The sequence below is a fragment of the Achroia grisella genome, unplaced genomic scaffold, assembly GCF_030625045.1.
Source record: "Achroia grisella isolate CSIRO2021 unplaced genomic scaffold, CSIRO_AGI_Agris_v1 utg1086, whole genome shotgun sequence".
Classification (NCBI taxonomy): domain Eukaryota; kingdom Metazoa; phylum Arthropoda; class Insecta; order Lepidoptera; family Pyralidae; genus Achroia; species Achroia grisella.
Window position 1 is genome coordinate 217220 of NW_026712572.1, and position 22155 is coordinate 239374.

Consider the following 22155-nt stretch of genomic DNA (forward strand, 5'->3'; position numbering starts at 1 on the left):
TTTAGTATGAATAAAATTCTCTTATTTTTATTCGTTGGCAAATATATTATGGTAATTATTTGAATACATTACACTGAATCGCATACTATTGATTATGTAAATTAATAAACAAAAAAAAACACAATAGTTTAATGATTTTTAATATATCAAGTTTAATATCCACTATATTGATCAATAGGTTATATAGAATTATAAATAAAATTATTTATATCTGATACCATATTCATTTTCAAGGTTGAATACAAAGGTACATAATTAAAACTTCTTATAAAATAATTGTGAGTAGCGCGGGAATACTACATTACTACATTACATTATTAAAAAACTGTAATAGCGGTAATACCCATATATACACGTATGTATATTTTCCAAGAGGGCTCACAATGTCAAGGGCAAGAAGTCAAAAGTAGCAAAATGTCTTATTTTGCCATATATTTATAATGCTGGACAAGCTGCAATTAACAATGATAATATAGTTGACTTTAATTTCAATATAGCTTACATTGATGCAGAACAAAACCTCTTGTAATATGTAATTGTCAACACAAACATTGAAGTTAAGTTAATCTAACTTTATTGCGAATACCAAACGAACAAAGTCGAGTACACAACTATCTTTACTTATAATTAGAACATAGAACATACAATTCTATACAAAGTTTCAATAATAATATACCTATAAGATTTGTGCATATTATAGATAATTCAGATATTAAATTATTAAATGTGTGTCATAGACAAAAATAAAAATTTCTAAGTAAGTAATTTCTATATAAATCTCGGTGGTCTACCTGTTTAGAATACTGTTTCACTACCGACGGTCGCGGGTTCGATTTCTCGGTACGAATATTTGTATTCATAAGTATGATTGTTTGTTTTGGTCTGGATGTAATATATTATGAAAAAATTCAAAGTATTTGAATTAGTTATCTAGATGGCTCTCTGTGAATTGTCCTAGGATATTATTGTTATTTAGAGTCTGCAAGGTTACAAATTATTAGGCACATTGATTGAAGTAGAAAAAGTATAATCCATCACATTTAAAATAAGTATTGTTGCTAAGTAACAGTTTGTGTGTAACGTGCAACTGCAATCGGAACGAAATAAATTATATTTACTACTATATATGTAATCCACTGAATATCTCTATCATAAATTAGATTTAATGAAATTCATTATCAACTTTATGTTTATAGATAATATGATATAGTGACGATAATATTGTGTGGCAAGTTCATACCATCATCGCAATAATACCTGATTTGTGCACTACTTATTTATCGATTTTTTTATCTGTGCTCATACGAAATAAAGTGGCCATGATTTTATAAAAACCGTAATCTAAATATGTTTATCTTTGGTATTGGATCGATACATGTATACATATATTGTCTGTGTTTTATAAAATAGCTGTTTCTTCTTCTTCTTCTTCTTTTAGTTTAAATGGCTTCCACCAAATGAGGTCGGTGATTTTGCCAACGTCGTGGTTTGGGAGACACAGTGGTGTGGTTTACGGTTTTCTTGACTGTGTTCGTAGAAAGGACTGTTTCAGTTGGCTGAGAATGCTAAGAATAAGGACAACACAACACATGTTAGCTTACAATTAAAATAGTGGTTGAGTAAAATACATGTATAATAAAATATATGTAACAGGTTGACAGACATGACATAGACAAGGATTTTAAAATGTGGGGAATATATACAAAGGGGTTTATATTTTTATATTATTGACAGCAATAAATTTGGCTAGTATTAACTAGCTGTTCCGATAATCTCTCAAGACTTTAGCAGTCATCACTATAAACAAAGTACTCGCAACTAAACGATTAAATCGTATTAACTGCAACATAAAGTATAGACACGTCAGTTTCAGATGAAAAATGCATTATATAGTATGTTGTGTAACGTAATTGTAAACAAGCTATGGATGGACCCAGACGGAAAGTGGTAACCGCCGTCTAGGTACTACACTACATACGTTGTACCAGGACTAACCACGGACCCTAAACGGTAGTGGAAACATTACAGTTTCTTTAAATTAAATTATTTTATGTTTTATACTAACAAAATGTCAAAAAAGCATCAACATCAATATGTAGGTAGTTTCAAAGATTAGCACGATCATACAAAAAGCTTTATTTGTTCTGTATAGTCATAGTCTTATGATATATGTAGATATATTACTTAAACTTTTAAAATTAACATTTTTTTATATTTTGTGTGTAATTATTTTAAAATTTTTAGACTTTTATACATTAATGTAAATATTATATAAATAGGATATTTATCGTGATCATATACTAGAATTTATTACTTCCCGATATTTCACTGCAATATCCAAAAGCAGCGGAAGCCATTAACAGTAAATACAAATAAGGTATTTAACTTCTCTATTACATGGGGTTTAAAATTTGGAATGTGACCATTCAACACTGCTCATTATTAAATTAATTTGAATGAAGATTATTTCTTTTCTCTCTATCTCCGTAAAATTTTTAATAATTGTGCAATAATTTGATAATTAAAATGTAGGTGTGGTTAATCTATGATACTTACCTAGTAGAGTTGCAGTAATTGCGGCACTAGTACATAGTGACATTGTATTTAGTGTATGTACAGAAATCTGAGCAAACAAACAAGTTAAAGGAGTAACATCCGTATGTGTAGAGGACCGTCGGTGCCTGCGTGGCGACAGTGGGCATTAGTCAATTGAGGCATCGCCAAATTATCGAATGGGCGTCATCCTCTAAACTTTCCACGACGGACGCGCAGATATTTGTATACGTATTACTGTTATGATCTCTTTATAATGTTTGTTCTTTATAGACCATTTGAAATAGAAAAATTATAGCTATTATCCATTGGTGTTTCCATCTTTATTTGAAACTAGCGATGCCTGAGACTTTGCTCGCGTGAGTTAGACGACAACTGATGAATTTCCATACAATCTGTCATCCCCTATTATATATTTGAAACTCTGAACGTTATACTTATATATATTGATGATATTTCCGTAAAACTGCTACATATTTCTTACATCTACCCTTTTTTGAAAGGAGAGTTGTGTTGTTACGGTTGGTACCGGTTTGCCTGTACAACCCTTTTCGGCATTAAAAAGTTGCCTATGTCCTTTCTCGATGTCTAGATTATCTATATCACAAATTTCATTTAAATCGGTTGAGTAGTTTTGGCGTGAAAGCATGACAGAGAGAGAGACTGAGCTATTTTCGCATTTATAATTTTAGTAATGATAGGAATGACAGACCTAGTTTCATTAATTTATTACTTGGCATGTACCAAAGATGTCACCGAACATGGCTACTACCTCTGCTAAGCTATCATCATCACTATCCGTGATGGTGATGATGATGGCTTCGTCATGAAATGAACGAAATGAACGAAGATGACCAATCGGAACCATTGTGGCACTATATCCACTGGACCCAACTTCCTACAGCGTGCTGCTACACCGACCACAGCAATGTACCTACCTGTCCCGACCATACTACGTCAATAACGAGCATGACATTGTCGACTACATACGGAGTTGTCCAGGAGTAACCTGACATAGAGGTTGACGCAGCTAGAGTCGAGTCACAACACGAGTTTGAAGCGTTTGTAACCAACATGCAGTCCAGCTTCATGAAGGAGGACTTCTGGCCGAAGAGATTTTCCGAGGCAGGTTGTTGTCAGTGCCGTGACCACAGAGAAAATTTATTTTTATACTTTATTATTATTTCTTATGTATGCCAGTCAGGTATTTATAATATGGGTCATGTAGCCTTTAAATATTAAATAAAATAAAAAATTACTACTCAGGCCGAAACTAATACTAGTTTATTATTGTTTGCTGCTGCGCAAACAAATAGAAAATCCCGCAGTTGAAGAAAGTATAGGATTTATAATAATATTCCACCGAATTATGTGAGAAGTGTCACCCGTCGTCAGGTTAGAAACCACGCTAATAATTGTCCCACTGTTCGAGCATTGCATCTCTTGAACTCATTTTTGGGTTAGCTCTAAGATGCTGACGTGTATACGGCTTGCCTTCTGTAATGAATAAAATTAGAATGTTCCTCTCTTATGCTTATGTGTATATAATTATATACAGTTTTAAGATATAAACGTGTTGGGAATTAGCTGTAAGTTTATACCACAGATAACATAATATTACATAGTTTATACTGTATTAATTAATTAAATAACGATTCCCAATTTGCATCTAGCGGATCGTTACTTGGCCTGTCCCGTCTGGTGGAATTGTATAATCTTCATTGTTCATGAGGGAACTGTATAGGAATATAACTAACATCTACGGTACCTCTCTTGCGTTATCTTTCCGCAGGACTTTGATGTCATACCTGCGCATTCTGAAATATCACTACTATATCATACCCTACAAAGAAACAGCCCTTTCTTACTTTACATGAAGTTTGGGAGCTAAAAAGGTGAGACAGATATACCCACATAACTTATAAAAAATATCCTATTACATACCAACCTATTATGGGTTAACCACTACGTCTACTATATATAAGACTTCATTTCAGTCATACACTTGTCTAATGTGTAATAAAATTTTCTAGTTAGTTCTTACTAAATTCCGGTAACTTTATCATGTTAATAACTGATTTGATTCTGATATTGCTTATGTTATTAATACTATTATTGTTCCGATAGCATATACCGTTACCGCAACCGGCAGTAATATTCTACGATAAAAAAATCTATTACGGCAATTATAACAGAACTACGAAGAGTGGATTAATGTGATTTAGATAAAATGATTGTATACTATGAATATCACATAGGGACTAAGATTACTCGGATTAATAATGTCATAACCATTATTAAATCACGATTAATAGCCCAGGACAATTCACACAGTGCCATCTAGCCAAAACTAAGTAAATCTTGGGTTATTCTTAATACTAGATAAGTGATAGAAATACTTATGTACATTGTTTTTGTAAATACATACAAAATGTACACCAGAGAATTACAAACAATTGATGAATACGAATATTTGCGTCGAGAGAGGAGTCGGAACAATAGAAGTAAAGCAGTGGGCTAAATCACTATACCACTTAGGCCGACAAAATGTTATGTTATTCTGATGTCCCATATACTACATATAGTATTGTAAATTTTCATCAAAATCTGTTCACTAGTTATTGCTTGAAAGAGTAACAAACATACTAAGTTTCGCGTTTATAACATAAGTAACGCACGATTCTTCAAGGCAGGTGAAAATTGAGTGCTGGATATTACGTTATCTTATTAAATTATCATTTATATCCGTATTATTAGATAAATTGAAACGTCATGTTTATTTTCTTTTCATACTAGTTTACCAGGCAAAACGTTGTTTTGCCACATAAATCTATATCGCTTTAAAAATAGAAGATGATGGCAGAAAGCAGAAATTTTAAATGATTACAATCTTTATATAGTATAAAATAAAGTCGCTGTCGCTGTCTGTCTATCTATATCGCTTTAAAAATAGAAGATGATGGCAGAAAGGAGAAATGTTAAATGATTATAATCATTACATAGTATAAAATAAAGTCGCTGTCGCTGTCTGTCCCTATGTATGCTTAAATCTTTAAAAGTACGCAACGGATTTTGAAGCGATTTTTTAAATACATAGAGTAATTCTAGAGGAAGGTTTATTTATATATATATAATACATGTCCACTCGTTCGAAGCTAGGGCGAGTAGCCAGTTATAAATAAAAAAAGTTGTCAAAAAATATTTTGGGGTAGGTCACCCTTATGTTATAATTCCTCTAATGACCATTAATTGGTAAGTGTATTTAATAGAAATATTTAATAATAGGAGTACTAACAATCCGGAATAATTAACACAGCGCCATCTAGTCCCAAACGAAGTAGACCTCGTATTACATTAAATTGCTTTTAGCCATAAGGCCGCCGTATTGCAGTTATACTAATGTATTTATAAACGTTTAAGTGTAATATTTCTCTTTTCTGTAAAATTCTGTAGAGTTCTGGTAGAGAATGCCATATGGCATTAAGCTCGCCAATTGTATACATTATTTTATATAGTGCAATAAAGGATTAATAAAAAAAATACAAATAAAAGTATATTCTATAAGCCTATCTGAGCTGTTTTGCCTGTATGTATTTATGATTGTGGTAATTATTTAATGGTATTATTTGTAGTAGTGGTGTAGTTACTGTGGTAGTCATTTCATGAAGTTCGTTAGTGACGCTATTGTCACTTCATGCTCTACTTGTAGTGTTTACAAATCGGCTCTGCATGATCAATGATGCCCTTTGTGCATTGAAACCTAAAAGGTCATGATATACCATGCTCTTACGATCAGTTATATATTATTAATATTATATATAACTAAATATTACCCTATACATTTCATCCACGTGGATAAAGTAGTGGCTATTCATCTTTTTGATTATTTTCTTCTTCATCATTATCATTAAATAGTATAAAACAAAGTGGCTGTCGCTGTCTGTCCGTATGTATGCTTAATCTTTAAAATTACGCAACGGATTTTGTTGTGATTTTCTTTAATAGATAAAATTTCTAAATTAAAGTAGTTTAAGTTACTCCTGATAATATTAACTGCTGTCTGCGATTGAAAGTCTCGTCAAAATTGGTCCGATTGTTTCAAAGATTAGAAATAACAGAGAGACAATTTTATTTATATATTTTTTTTATTATAGCTATTAAGATACGTATATATTAGACCAGTTTTCCATTCAATAAGACTTATAAACACAATATAACATTTATACAGTCTTTTATTCTTTTAATTTTTGCAATCTGTGCGTACTTCTGAATACAGAAAATTATGCCAGATTACAGGGATATAATCCAGTGGCTGCTATGATTAGTTAAAAGTATTTATAGATAAGTAGTCTTAATGGCAACATGGTTATTAGATAAGTGCAAATGGATGCAGTTGTTACGAGATCAACGTAATTATAAAACCACTATTTCCCGCAAATTCTTCTACTGCATTCAAGATACTCTATGTTCGTTCTTTGGACATTACGTTAGTTAACTAATTATTTACACCAGTCACTTAGTGCCGTTTGGTAGTTTGTTTTACATTCACATTTATGTACACACAATTATAACGAACAACTAGCAAGTTTTTTGCTTGTTCTACTACTTGTGCTGAATTAACTTACCAAATGAGTCGTAGAATAAAAAAAAAATGCTTGTAATTATTAAGTTTATTTAAATAAATATTGTTTCTATTTCTATTTCCTCATGATTCAAACCTTTTTTACTTCAAGTTTTGTTGAGAACCTGTAGTGATTGTTCAGTAGTTGAAAGGGAACAAATAGTCAGTTACACATACAGTATATTTATATGAAAATTATGAGTTATATATGAGTTTTAAGTAATAATAGTCCTATCTTTAGCTACATTGCGAGCATGCAAATTTTAGTTAATTAATATTATTTTCAATGCTATACTTATCTTCCTGATTACACTTATCGATACGTAGTCACCTATAATTATATGTAAACACTTTTATACTTCATGATAATAATAATTTATTTTTTAATTAGTAAAAATACTTTGAAAGAGTAAGGAAATATGATACTACTCTTTTTCATTCAGAGGATATCATAAGTGCTAAGATTAGGTTCAAAAAGCATTCCCCACTTATAGGAAAACTCAGAAATAAAACTATATATATGGATTCTTAATCGTACTCATAATTTCTTAAGATCTTTATATTCATTTACACTAGTTTTATCAATATAGATCTTAACATGTTAATTGCATATTAATATGCTTTTCTTATACGGGAAGGGGTTTGGTAATATTATTGAAAAATGACCCTTAAATTCATGACATTCATAAGTTACCTGGAAGTGATCGTGATAATTCCTGTCGAATTTGCCACGATGGACTAACCGACCTAACTTCGTCTTAATGATATCATCTTCAACTGAAGTTACAATTTCACCATTCCACTATCATCCACTTCTATATCGTCGACCTTTGTCTATTAGTGGTAATATTGTGATGGGATAGTATGCAAAATACTTACGATATGTTTTAATTTATTGTCATTAATTTCGATATCTTCTCCAGAGTATATAAACTTCTGTGGAATTAATTTTAAGTTCTAGTATAATATAGTATTATTTCAAAAGACTACTAAAAACTTTATCCGTGCAATTACATATATTTATCAACAAATCACACCAATATTTATGCCGTCATATAAGTACAATGCTTTACATTCCTTCCTAATTTGCGATAAGCCACTATCAGCTAACAAATACTGGTTTTATTACATGGATGTTCTGATAACAAACTGTAAGTAGACAGAAATTGAATAGCATATAGCCGTAGAGAATAAAATGGAATGTTACACATTGCTTCACTAGATCGAGAAGTTTCGAGAGCCGATGAATCCTTCAATTAAATAATCCTGCGAAAATTGGACTTTGTCCCTGACCCCCGGTTGCAAAGGTATAAAAGGGTGAATTTACAGCATCACTGATCAGTACATCACCGTCTCCTGTGGTGTGCAGTTGGCATTGAGGACTTAATTTTTTTTTTCTTAAACTGATTGAAAATGCTGCGTATGGTGTTATTTGCCTTTGTTGCGGCTGCGTCCGCTAGCGTCGTCCATGAGGGGAAATGTCCGGAAATCAAGCCTGTAGAGAATTTCAACGTGACAGCCGTAAGTATCTTTAAGAGGTACTAGATATATAGAATATTATATATTCATAGTATCAGAGAACCAGCCTACTGCCATCTCTTGGATTTATTTGGTTTATTGTCAACGTTTCATTGCATACATTGTTTTTAAATGATCTGTTGCGTGAAATAATTTTCATATATCGGTCGGTTTCGAACTACAAGTTAGCCTTTGGAGTCGGAATAGTAAATCACTAAGTAGGTTATCTTATATTTGCTGAAAAATTCCTTTTATATGATTTCATCAAAATTCTTTAAAAATGTCATTCAGTTGCATTAATTTTTATTTTAATATTATGAAATACGACAACAGGTAGGTAACAGTTAATCTGAGATATAAAGAATGATAAATAATTATCAAATCGTTGGCATTTAAAATTGAATAGTTCTATTATGTTTTTGATTTGGGGGATTATTATTTTATGTGTCATAATTTATTGATAAACTTTGATTTTGGTTTCATATTTTCCTCTTGGAGAAAAGAATTTGGTGCATCAGTTTTGTGTGTAGCATATATCTTTATCTTTATACCTGTACTGTACTTGGTAGGTACTAGAGCCATAAACTTATTCGTGTTAAGACCCGGTTAATAATTTCAATAACAGCTACTAGAGGTTTAATTATGTAACGTAACGTAATTACTAACAATTCTCATATTATTTCTCGTGAAAATTCATAGCAACTTCACCTTACTCCTCAGGAATATGTTGCCATTCCGAATGAGTATGTAATGCCATCGTTACCTTTTTTGCGTGGTCAAAATCCAACTCAAATTTACGCCCGCATTGGCTATTACGACTAACTATCATGGTGTTTGTTCTCACCACAATAGTGTCGGGGTCGCGGTAGCGCGGGACATTCTACTGCGATCTTTGTTTTATAGCATAGGGGACAAACGAGCTTACAGCTCATCTGTTTTTGAGTGATTACCTCCACTGATTAGGTAACCAATGTATTTCCAAGTGCGTGGTTGGCTTTTTAAGAATGAATGAACTCTTTTCCTTAAAGTTTCAATATCGTATCGGTTAGAATGTAGCAATACAAGTGCAAAGGAAGGTCTTTCGATAATGTGATTGTGCGTGGCAATAAATTACTGGAATAAATCGCAAGGTGTATCCAGATGATCTCGATGGTATTTAAATTTCAGCAGCTGGTAAAAATTCCAACAATTTGTAATGTCTCTTCGCAATGCTAATGGGTTGAGTCTGTAACGAGACGTTCGTAGTCGACCAAACAAAATATCTTGTAATTTAACTGATATTTCTCACCTTTAAAATCTAAACTCAGCTGGTCTGCTCTAATCACTACGACTGATTTAATCTTATCGTGTATTTATTATTTTGACCTTAATAAATTAGTACTAGTTGATAGTTTGTACATTTTGGCTTAAAATGTAAAGTTGTAAGGAATATTTAAATATTAAATTTGAATAATTAAAGAGCAAGACGCGAGTAATTCGTGGTTCTTGTGATAAGACAGCTTTCCAAATGAGCGGTAGATTAAAAAAAACTATGACTATTCAAAAGTACTTAAATGAAGTTTATTTGAATTAGGTATTTTCTATTCAGCTTACGAAACAAGCTAATTGGTGTTAGAATTCGTTCTGATAGGGGTACATACGATGACGACTTTGTACAAAGTGTACCTCAGTAAAATACCACAATAGGGGCAATTACTCTAATACCTTAACAATCAATGTTCCGGTTGTGTGCACAATAGTTTTAACCGTATCGCTGCATCGTCAAGTGATTCACCGATAAATCTAATTTATCGTGAAGGTCGTCACATTCAAACCAATTGTTCCGTATGGACAGTCTAATTTAATTGATACGCAGGTACCATAGATTGGAGGGGAGTAGTAAAGGGGACTAACGATTTACCATGGCAGGTGGACCTTGCGGTTTCCTTAGAATGCAATGGCGAATAATGGTTAATCCTGGAGAATTTGCTACAACGGCCCAATTGTCATGACTTCTAAATTTAGTTATCTCGAATTCTCAGCTAATTTTTCTCTGATGATCTTAGGTCATACTGTTAGTGCATTATTCTATCATGATATATAGAAAGAACATTATAATATGCATTTATACAAAACTAGCCGTATACTCGCTACTTCGTCCACAACTACAGATTCTTTTTTAAGACATGATTGTCATTCTTGTGATGCAATTTACGTAAAAATTCAATAAGATCAGTTCAGCTATTTAATCATGAAAGAGTAACAAATAAACATACAGACAGACAATTCATCTATATAGGCGACGGTTACAACTTACCATCAGATAGGCCTTCGTGGTTTTGTCTTTCCAATTCTAGAAACAAAAAAACTTAGTCATCTTTGAGATTCTGTCGTGTAAAAAGAACACGACAGACAGACATATACAATTTCGTATTTATTATATTAGTACAAATATGTCCTTATTTAATATGTAAACACCATGAAATGCCGTAAATTGCTGTACCTGGGTTACATAATGCGGAATGAAAAACCTCAGGCAGTATTTTAGTATAAACACTGAGTCCCTTTTCAGAACCGCCGTGGACAAAATAAAGACCGCCAACCTCCGATAGGAGATAGCACCTACAGAAAAAGATAATATTTTAATATGTGATATAAAATCCGCTGAAATCGATAAAATAATTAAAACCTTTGACATGCTAATTGTACTAACGATTAAAACTTTTTATACAGTATCAAGGAGTATGGTACGAGATTTCTAAGACGCCCAACGATGCGGAGAAGAATGGCAAGTGCGGACAAGCGGAATACAAATTGGATGGAGAAGTGGTGAAAGTGAAGAATAGTCACGTGGTAGATGGCGTGCAGAAATACGTAGAGGGCATCGCCAAATTTGCTGAAGATGCGAACAAGAGTGCTAAGCTATTAGTAACTTTAACTTATGGAGGTAAGATTAATAATATGTGTTACGAGTAGTTATCTAATTAGTAATGACATAGTATACTATTGTATAGCGGGCCGGCTTCAGCCGCCTGTGCTAATAGAGAAAATGAGACCAGAATTTATTTTCATGTAATTTGGAATGGTAAACATGCTGATGGTCAATCTGATGGTAATTTTTTTTGACTACTGTAATGTTGACTGCAGGTAAGCTGTAACTGTCGCCTATATATATGAACAGCATCATGTTAACATGTGATACCCGTTATACCATGGCTATGCATAATTTACCATTAACTTTCTATAAGACTAAGTAATGCCTATCATCCTGTAATTTCTGACTACAGTACGGTCGCTCAAAGTTTGCGTTACAGATCGGGAACGAATGTAACTTTGAACTAACGTACAATTTACGGCAAAATTTTAAATATCTATTATTTGCCGTATTAACGAGTGATAACATGAAAAATTTAATTAACTAGGTAAAAAAATATTAACTATTATCTGCTTAACAAATATAAAATAGATTTTAAAATTCAAACCACAACAAATTACGCTGTTATTTGGTCCCTTCACTACAAAAACAAACAGGTGATTGGTCGAACCCGAACTGTAAGAAACATAAACTCTGTGTGGCCGGACTTTAAACTGCACTTACAACCAAAATAAACATTATATAGCAAGCTGCTTGGCGGCTAAAATAGCTGAGAATGAGGTATCCACGTAGATTTTTTACAATCTCTATTTGGTAAACTTTTATAGCACGACCAAGCGTCATGAAATATAATACCAATTAACTATAATTTTTTTTTCGGACAAATAATTGTAAAATGTAAAATATAAGAAACCAAACCATTAAATGTTAATTAATATTCTTTTCATATTGACGTTATATTTATACTTTTTCAATTTTAAAAGATTAGTAAATTTTCAACATTTTTCTATAATTCTTCATGTAATTCTTGTACTGATAATTTAAAAGCCAATAAAATAATATCCGCTTTAAAGCGACATGCTTACACATAAATACATTCCACAACAGGTTTTTGTTGAATGAACTAGCTCAGCCCGCGACTTCGTTCCCGGATATTTTTTTCTGTGTGAACCTATTACAGTAAAAGAAACATTATTTTAAGTAAAGTTTATTACAATAAATAATGAAAACCTATTAAAACCAATTTCATAATTTTCTAGTAATTGTTTTCTCAGATTCGCAGGCACAAACATAGACAGACAAAAATTCTAACAATCATTGTTTTGAATTCTATTATGCTGTTAAAGTGCACTTATAATAATATTTTATCATATATCTTTCATATACAGACAAAGATCAGTTACAATTTTATTACATATAGGTAGAGTTAATAACATAATATAATGGATATATGTATATGTTTGCGATATGTTGAAAGTATACGAAAAAGAATCATCATTTAGAGATACAGAAGCACTGATAAATCTTGATATAATTAAATTATTTCATCCATGATAATTATTAATTAATCCTTATATTATTTTATAATAATGACATTGAACAATTCACACAGCGCCATCTAGACACAAGCTAAGCAGACTTATATTATGGTTAGATAACTATACAGAAATAGTTTTATACATTTTTTTACAGAACTATTAACATAGATACTATACATTCACACTCATGAATACAGATGTTTGTACTGTGCGAGGAATCGAACGCGCGACCATCGAAAGTAAAGCGGTGTGCTAAACTTTTAGACCACCGAGGCCGTCTAATAAAGCAGACAATCTGTATGCACTAGATATACATCTTTGTTATATAATACTTATATTATATATAAATTCTCCTTTACCTGTAATTGTTCCTTTTGGTTATACAGTGGAATGTAACAAGATAATAGTAAAACCATATATTTTTCACCTTGTATCTTCTGCATTTGAAATGATAAGGATGTTGACGCCCTACTTGATAGTATTTAACTATAGTTGCCTATATACATGAACAGCAACATGGACATCAGACCAGCATGTAACGCTCCTGATATAACATACATTGCCATTCCAGAGAACTAAGATGTCTTGCTGCTTCCATACCCTACAATTTCACTGCTATATCTCATTTACGAAACGAAACATAGCTATTTATGAATAGCATCATGAACACCAATATGGTCAGCTTGTTACGCCTCACAGGCTATGCATATGCTAAGATACTAACATGTTCTACTGCCTCCATACCCTACAATTTCACTACCATATCTGATTCACCAACGGAAACATACGTTACATAAACAAGCAGAAATAAAGAAGAGGACCAAGCAAATGCTTTTGAAGTTTTTTTAAAGATATTCCAATTGTACCTGCGAATAGAGTTTGATAGAAAGAAATAAATATGAAACAGATTGTAATTTATTATTGAACTTTGTTGTTTGTTTACAATCATAATATAAGGAAGACAGATCTGTTTACATTATAAAAATGTATATAGAAAAAAAATATATTTTTAAATGGATTTTTAATGTGCATTTTTGTTGTAGCTGTCAACAGGGAATCCCCTCTCAACATAATCGCCACAGACTACCAACATTATGCGATTGCATATACTTGTAAATACGACGAGAAGAGCAAAGCACATAACGGTAAGTCACATACGATTTTCTCAAAATAGTAACTCATGTGAGGAAAAAGAAACTTAGGAGTGAAGTAATTCTTTAGACATTAAAGACGAACAGTATTGCTAGATGATTATCTAGTGTTCTCCAAATTTAGTACAAAATTCTCCAAACTTGAAGAAAAATCCCCCCCCCCCCTCCCCATAATACGTCTATAGTTTTTGTGTATCCAGACAATCTATTTTTTAGACCACTTGGCCTAGTTTTTTCTCCCTCCAAAAATTTCATATATTCTTATATATTCCATCCAAATTTGTGGTGTGTGGTGAAAACCACTAATCTGGCATCAACGGAGACAATATGATTGGCTGTTAAGGATTATTAATAGCCGTAAAGCTACATAATACCGTATACCACAGGTAATTTATTCAGAATGTACCATGATGGTTCTGTTTGCAGATTCCGTATGGGTCCTGTCCAGAGCTAAGAAATTGGAAGGCGACGCGAAGACCGCCGTTGACAACTTCCTGAAGGAGCACGCTAAGGAGATTGATGCCTCTAAACTTGTCCAAACCGACTTCTCAGATGAAGCTTGCAAGTTCACAAGTTCCAGCGCAGTGACAGAGCTACAAACAAACAAACAATAATTAAATTTGCTGATAATATTTTAGGTTAGAGTTGACAAATTACGAATTATAAATTTCATGGTTGGTTTATTCCAACATGTCACTAATTGAGCTAATTATCCTACATAAATATTATATTATTAATGACGAATACTTACCATATTACAAATATTAAAAAATAGTAACTCCATTCCTACAATAATTTGTGATTAAGAAATAACTGTTTACCTGTTTACTAACCAAAGTCGTGTTTTAATCAAAGCACAATAAATTAGAATTATGTTATTATTAGACTAAGAATGTTTCTGTCGAATAGCGCTAATAGGATCTGTTGTATTAGTTATCTGTTTTAATATTACTAAAAAAGGGATATCCATAAATTACATAATACTCAGTAGTGTCCATATTATGCAACTTTATAAATATCATTAAAATATTTCGTTAATAGTTTAAATTACGTGTAGTATCTATATTTGATCAAATTTGATGTAGCGTATGTTGGAATTTATTTTCCGCATTAAGACTCAAGGTGACGTTACTGAATTTGTAAAAGTTCCTAAATTTCCCACTTCTCACACCTTGTCGTACAATGTTATATTTTGTCAAGTAATTTATGGGTAGCCACAAATAATTAAAGTGTAATGTGTGATCGATAATAATGATATTAATTGTAGAATGTACACGATCAACTTTCATCAATTACTCTTATTATTTAGATTAGATCTATCGTAGATATTTAGGTACTTTATAGTCATGCTTATTTCTACATTCAAATTTGTAAATTTCCTTTGTATTTCTTCTACATTGATGAGAAGTCGATGGTGTGCGTAGTTATTAATTTTTAAAATATTTGCAGAATCTCAATTGAAAATAACATCAGACATAATAAATTTAATCGAACTAATTCATTGGTTAGTTTTGTCTCGATTCCATTTAGAGTTAGAGCTGTTATAGTTTTAGTTGCATAACAAGATAGTTCATTATAATATTAAACAAATGTCAACTTAATTTCAAGTTTATTACATAAATGGTTTGTGATAAAATGTTTTAAGTAGTTTTTTTTTGGATAATATTATTTATTGGATTAAATACATTTTTAGCAGATATATATCCTGTCTTATTTAAATATGAAAAATAATCAATTCACTGATTATTTTATGTCTCTCTCTGTCTATCATAGGAGAAATGTTTTGGTAAATGTGAAATTACAGGATAAGAGGCATGACATCTTAGTCCTCATGAGTGGTATCGCGGTTCTTACATGACGTAATCTCCATAGTTGCTGTTCATGTATATAAGTATAGGCAACGCTCATTGCTTACAACCTGGTAGGCACTCAGTTATTATGGAATTCCAATTTCCTAAAAAAAGATACTTCAGTCTTTGTCTCAAATATAAGTATTCTGTATTCTTATAGTCTGTATTCTTTCTCTTAAAAAAGTTATATTTTACTAATGTTAAGTTGAACAATTTATAGTTTAACCTGCGTTGTAATGCGAAATACTGAATACAGATATAGTTACAATGTCAATCCAATCACCACGATGATTTTGAGCATCAGGGTGGATTGAGAGGGAAATTTGATATTTAAGCAACTATAACTAAATACCTATTTCGTAATATTTGGTGTCTATCATAAAATAATTTGTTCACTCTATTGTCAGTATTTCTTTCTTAAGAAATTCTAACCTTCAGTGCATTACAGAGTAAGTAAAGAAAGTTGGAACTGCTCAAATAGATAAAAATTTTAACGATTAGAAGAGCTCTCTCACTCGACTCTAACAATTAAAACTCTGTGGTTAATTTCCATATTTACCAGATGTAGACTTTGTTTAACCTACCTATCTCAAAACTGCTTCATCCATTTCAGTCAGCCGCAAAGCAAGTTCTTTGTAAGCTGTGTGATGGCGGAGATATGATAGCGTCAGCAATGCGCACGTGACACCCTGGTGTTTCAAGCGTCCATAGGCTACGGTAACCATTTACCATCAGATGGGCCGTATGTTTGTTTGCCACCATAGTAGTATAAAAAAAAAAGATATAACAGTGAAATTACAGGATATGGCATATGACATATGATAATATCTTAGTCCTCGAGAATGGCAACGTAGAGATGTATTATATATTGTTGATAGTTGCCATTTACTACCGTTGGCCGGCAAATTACTTGCCATTCCAGTTACATAATAAAAACAATTGGGACGTATGTATATTGTTTTTATATCATTCATTCATCATGAGCTCTAGCTGATTTAAATCTGATAGTTCTCACCAGTCGCTTCCAACTGTTTGTTCACAGGGGGGAATGGGATTGTTAATAATGTGGACTGATGACCCCAATGCTAGCAATATACTTCCTGGTTCCCCTGGAAACCATGTTAATGAATTGTTGAGAAACTATTTTGATATTAATATATATTAAAAGACTTTCTATACAAAAAATAAACTTTTTGTATTCTTTAATCAAAACTATAAAACAAAATTATATATGTCACTATACTGTAATGGCAGACATTATCTTGTGTGCTGCTACAGCCTTTTACTACATATTTCTACAACATAAATTCCTGTAAAAGTGAATGTGTACTATCTGTGCTATGCTGTGCTAACTGACCTAAGCACATGTTCTCCTATCATCATCCACTGGTGCTCCGCCAGCTTAAACCGTCAGTGCAGGCGGGTGAACTACACCATTACCATACATAAAAAAGTTACACAGTACACCGTTCTTACAGTAGTCCCTACCTACACATTTTTTATTAGATAATAATGTAGTAGTATCCACCCTGAGTTAACGGTTTACGCTGGAGGGGCACTAACGTTGGTTGATGAGTATAAAAATAGGTCAGTTGGCCCATTAATAATAATAATAATATTTTATTTATTTCTTCTCACAAACATTGTCACACTGGGAACAGATACATGTAGTATTTTAGATAATACATTGTATAGATTTACCATTACAATCAATTGTTGTGTTTGTTGTTGTCAAAGCTGGTGTCTGAAATAGGTTACAACCTGTAATACAGATCACCAGGCCCTCCAACCGAAAAACAAGTGATATACTTTAAATAAATTACAATGCTTATACTAAACCAAATAAATTATAATCATAGTGTTTAGAATTAATAAAAAATTATAGGTAATTAATATAATAATAGGTTTGTAAGTACATTATAGGGGAAGGAGAATGGCAGAATATGAGTGAGAGTGGTAAGCCTGTCCACGAGTTTGTGTAAATGTGTGTGTATATGTATATGTGTGTGTGTGTGGGTGGGTGGGTGTTAGTGTGTGTAGATGAGTGAGTATATGAGAGTATGGAAGTAAGAGACGTGTGTGCTAGGAAGTAAAATATATGTTACGACAATTCCACGAGGAAATTGTTATTGAATGCCTACACTCAAGTTTGTTTTTAATATTGCCGGTAAACGTACTCTTGTCGCTGTTTTTAAGGTTTTATTTGAATCTATAGTCAACCTTGTGCACTATTTACATGAAATTATCAGAGATAGACTTTGTAAAGTCGTCTGCGTGAGTACTAATGCTTCCATTAATTCAACCATCAAGCGGCTTATTTTTGGTAGTAGGCCGAACTGTGACAGGGAAATTACAGTGTAGGCACAGAGGAATAACTTCCTAGACCTTCGTTATAACAACGCCTGTATTTATATATATAAATCTCCACTAATATCATCATTTGACGATTACATAGCACTTGTGCGTTGCACTGCAAATAAAATGAACCATAAGGTTGTAGTTTAGGTAACATAATAAAGTTTATATGTTGAGACAAATATCATTCAGTAAAACTATTAATTTCTCAAAATATTTTATTGTTCACCAAAAATTACTAGTGAAGAAATTACTCTTGTATTCATTGGTAAAAGCACAGCTACTTTCAGAGAAGTCCTTCATCACAAATGATTTTCGGTTTTCAGCCAATTCCGAATACTTTGATAATGAACTCTCGACCTTTTTGAGCGTATCTCCATGCAATGCTTCTTTGTTTCTGGATAATACCCATGTGAACACTGAAAAAACATTTTCGAAAGGATTATATAAAGGTGATATATCCTAAGATTGCAAGTTCGAGTCCTGTGTCGGTTGATATTGATATATGATTACAGGAGTCGCTAGTTTAGAAATAAAATAAATGCAAAATGTACAATCTGAAGATTACTTCACGTTACGCCTGTCATTAAATTCCTAGCAAAATTACAAGTGAGTTATTAGCTATGTGTGTATTGGAATTTATCTAAAAATAGAGTAGATAGCTGTTCTGACGTGAAATTGTATTTATATGATAATTATTAACGAGTTTTTATTAAACAGGTAGGTTATCTTATGTCCGAAACACGTGTAAAGTGCATGGCGGAAGCGGCAAGAAATATAAAATTTAAAAATGGTTGTAGGTTTAGAAATTACATATTATATGTATAAAGTATATGGAATTGAATTAAAACTGTGGTAGAAGATGGTTATCTACTTTAGTAGTCTCGGCTCTACACGAACATCAACTCTAAAAGCGAAAATAATCAATTTCACATTTACAATAAAAATTATGGGTTTATGTTTTATAAACAATCAAAACTTTATAAGAAATAATGCTTAGTCTTTGATTGCATATTGAAGAATAGCATATCATACGTATATAGAGCCGGTTAATGATAGTATTCTGGAGACACAGCTATACAATTTTTTTTCAAGTACCTGAATAAGGGATTGATTTTGCATTTTAAATCAACTGTTTCGGTTTTAGATATAGGTATAATAGGTTACGTATACCGAATCATTTAGTTCTTACTCCCATAAAAAATAAGGTTCTAACGATATTATAATTTAACCAATTTTTTTTTTAATTTATTAATGATTGGTATCCATTAAATATTATTACTTTGTTTACAAACCTTATACAAAACTTTATGCTTTTAAATCGAAGATTTTTGGCTTTTAGACGGTGCTGTGAAAGCATGTATAGAATACGTTAATCAAAAGACATTTGTTTTGCACCATATAAGTTTGAGTGTAAGGTTACTATTACAACAACTCACTTGAATACTAAAAAAATATTAATTTGGTGTATATTAAAAATTTTAATTCGATTTTCAAATTTATATGTACTTATTATTTTAATAGCCTTACCATAATGTGTCCGTTGCTTCTTTTTTAAAGTTTTACAAGTATAAGCTATGGCGTAATTATCATAATCCGTAGACAATATGAAGAAAGGAAATTGAAGTACTTGATCTGTAAATATAATTAAAAAATGTATAAGTATTAGCTCTGCTTATCAATATCAATATTACTATCTACTAATACTCTATTATACCTAGAGAATTATAAAATATAATTAGACCTATTTACGTAGATTGTGTATCTGAGTCATAGATAATTGTGTTCGGATGATACTTAATAAGACATGTTTTTGATATATAGGTACAAAATCTGATGATAATGCTGATAGAAAGTGGTAACCATTGCATATAGATCAGAAAGGTGTTTTGCGATGTATAATATATTAAATAGTGAACTGACGAAATATACATGTAAAGAGGGATGACACGGTTCGTGCAGTGCTGTGCGTAGTATACAATATTTAATTTGTGTTACTCGCCCTACTAATCTTTAAAAATAAAATAATACTTCAAGACAATCGTATCCCATAATGGGGATTCTTAATAATGCGAATTGGTAACCCCATTGACATAGCAATGAATAAGCTAGGTCGACCTCCACAAGTGGAGTACTAAGGTATTCTTTGGAAACCATCGTGGTTATTCCTGATGAATGAGAGCATGTGATTCTAATATTATCCAATAATAAAAAAAGACTATATCCTAAAGACTAAACTACATTATGAATAGCATATATGATGTTATTGGGATTCATGCATATCATTCCAACACACTGCTATTGGTTATAAAAACCAATAATTGAAAAAAAAAAATTACCTTCATTTTCATGGCTAATAATGAATTGCGCTTTATTGCCTGCATCAAAGGTAGGATCGACTCTTGCAAAGTAAGATTTCTGAGTTCTGTTCGAAGCGTCATCGGTCACATAGGTCTCTCTCAAGGTATATCCTAAGTTATCCTCTTGGAAGTCAAGGGTGGCACAATCGTAGGTGCTTCTCCCATCGCTGGCATAACTCGCAACGTTGTACCACACTCCTGAAAACTAAGCGATACAAGAATATTTAAAGTAGATAGTATCGTATAATATTTAAAGTAAGCGGTATCGTAGCAGCCTTTAAGTGGAGTCGTTTGCATGTGTACCAATTTTTTACCTATTTACCCGCTAATTAGCTTGATTCATACATTGACCAGATATCATCACTGTCTTGCCATTATCCCATTCTTTGGGATCGGCACGTCAGTCAGTGTTATCCTCTTCAATTTAACCCTATCGATCGTCATATTTGAGCATATTCTCCTTTTATACATATCATCTTTCACATAGTCCATCCATCGTTTTTTTAGTCTTCCTCTCCCATTCTATCCATTCACGTTCATGTCATTTTCTTTAAGGGATGGTCCTCGGTCCACATGATATGGCCATACCAAGTCAATTTGTTACCTCGCCACTTGTCTATATCTTGTATGTATATTTCGGTCAGATATCACAGTGACATTACATACCCCCATAACACCATCCTCCCTACAAATGGCAACGCATGATTTCTCTTAAATTTCATGATATATGGTAGTGAAATTTCATGGTTTCAATTTCATGGTCGTCATTAGGCATGACATTAATTCTGATTATGATATTTTAGTACCTCAAAATTTTTAACATGGAATTATCTTATAATATCAGCGTATACCGTCATTTTGCTATTTTGCTATTAAAAGATGTATAATGATATTCTTACCTTAGTGTGGTCTAAATTTTCTTGTAATTTGACATTAGGGCATTCCCCTGGCAATGTAAACTCTGCTGCAAGGCTTCCAGCAAAACAACTGCACAGCAATAATATGAACATGTTAGAACAAGTACTCGGTGCGGATTGTCGATGTCAAATGGTACAGAGACGTGTCCCACGCGATAATTATCCAATATGTATCTTTTGTAAAGGCGTATTGCATTGCAGTGGAAATTGTTCAAACGATATAGAGCATCCTCTTGTTAGTTTTAGATATAGTTATATACGTACAAATTGTCTTATTTGCATTCATTGAATGCGCAAGGTTATATTTTTTTATTATTCGTTATAACTTATTTAAAAACTTGATTTACTGGATAAGTTATTTTAGTTATTTTTTATTGCAAACCAGATGACTCAACTTCGTATTATATACATTATATGACAAAGATTTATCAATCCTAA

General features: G+C 32.1%; 2 protein-coding genes across 2 annotated transcripts; one reads left to right on the forward strand and one right to left on the reverse strand.

Annotated features, from left to right (window-relative positions):
• Nucleotides 1-8525: 8525 nt before the first annotated feature.
• Nucleotides 8526-15934, forward strand: LOC131843876 (bilin-binding protein-like). Its single transcript, XM_059192643.1, has 4 exons — nucleotides 8526-8695; nucleotides 11405-11618; nucleotides 14128-14229; nucleotides 14662-15934. Exons 1-4 carry the CDS (start codon nucleotides 8588-8590, stop codon nucleotides 14847-14849), a joined length of 612 nt encoding a protein of 203 aa, XP_059048626.1. The 5' UTR covers nucleotides 8526-8587; the 3' UTR covers nucleotides 14850-15934.
• Nucleotides 15935-18644: 2710 nt separating this feature from the next.
• On the reverse strand, nucleotides 18645-21855 carry LOC131843868 (lopap-like). The gene is made up of 4 exons (XM_059192632.1): nucleotides 21700-21855; nucleotides 20780-21005; nucleotides 19971-20075; nucleotides 18645-18859 (listed from the first exon to the last, which is right to left on the reverse strand). The coding sequence occupies exons 1-4, from the start codon at nucleotides 21808-21810 to the stop codon at nucleotides 18666-18668; spliced, it is 636 nt and encodes a 211-aa protein (XP_059048615.1). The 5' UTR covers nucleotides 21811-21855; the 3' UTR covers nucleotides 18645-18665.
• Nucleotides 21856-22155: the final 300 nt, after the last annotated feature.

What these genes read in the sequence shown, in the direction of transcription:
- LOC131843868 (XM_059192632.1), bottom strand. Translation starts at nt 21,810, where the DNA reads ATGTTCATATTATTGCTGTGCAGTTGTTTTGCTGGAAGCCTTGCAGCA. An exon ending in AAAATTTAGACCACACTAAG is followed by an intron (nt 21,006 to 21,699) that starts GTAAGAATATCA and finishes TGTATCGCTTAG; the next exon opens with TTTTCAGGAGTGTGGTACAA. An exon ending in GAAGCAACGGACACATTATG is followed by an intron (nt 18,860 to 19,970) that starts GTAAGGCTATTA and finishes ATGTTTTTTCAG; the next exon opens with TGTTCACATGGGTATTATCC.
- LOC131843876 (XM_059192643.1), top strand. Translation starts at nt 8,588, where the DNA reads ATGCTGCGTATGGTGTTATTTGCCTTTGTTGCGGCTGCGTCCGCTAGC. An exon ending in AGAATTTCAACGTGACAGCC is followed by an intron (nt 8,696 to 11,404) that starts GTAAGTATCTTT and finishes CTTTTTATACAG; the next exon opens with TATCAAGGAGTATGGTACGA. An exon ending in GAAGAGCAAAGCACATAACG is followed by an intron (nt 14,230 to 14,661) that starts GTAAGTCACATA and finishes TTCTGTTTGCAG; the next exon opens with ATTCCGTATGGGTCCTGTCC.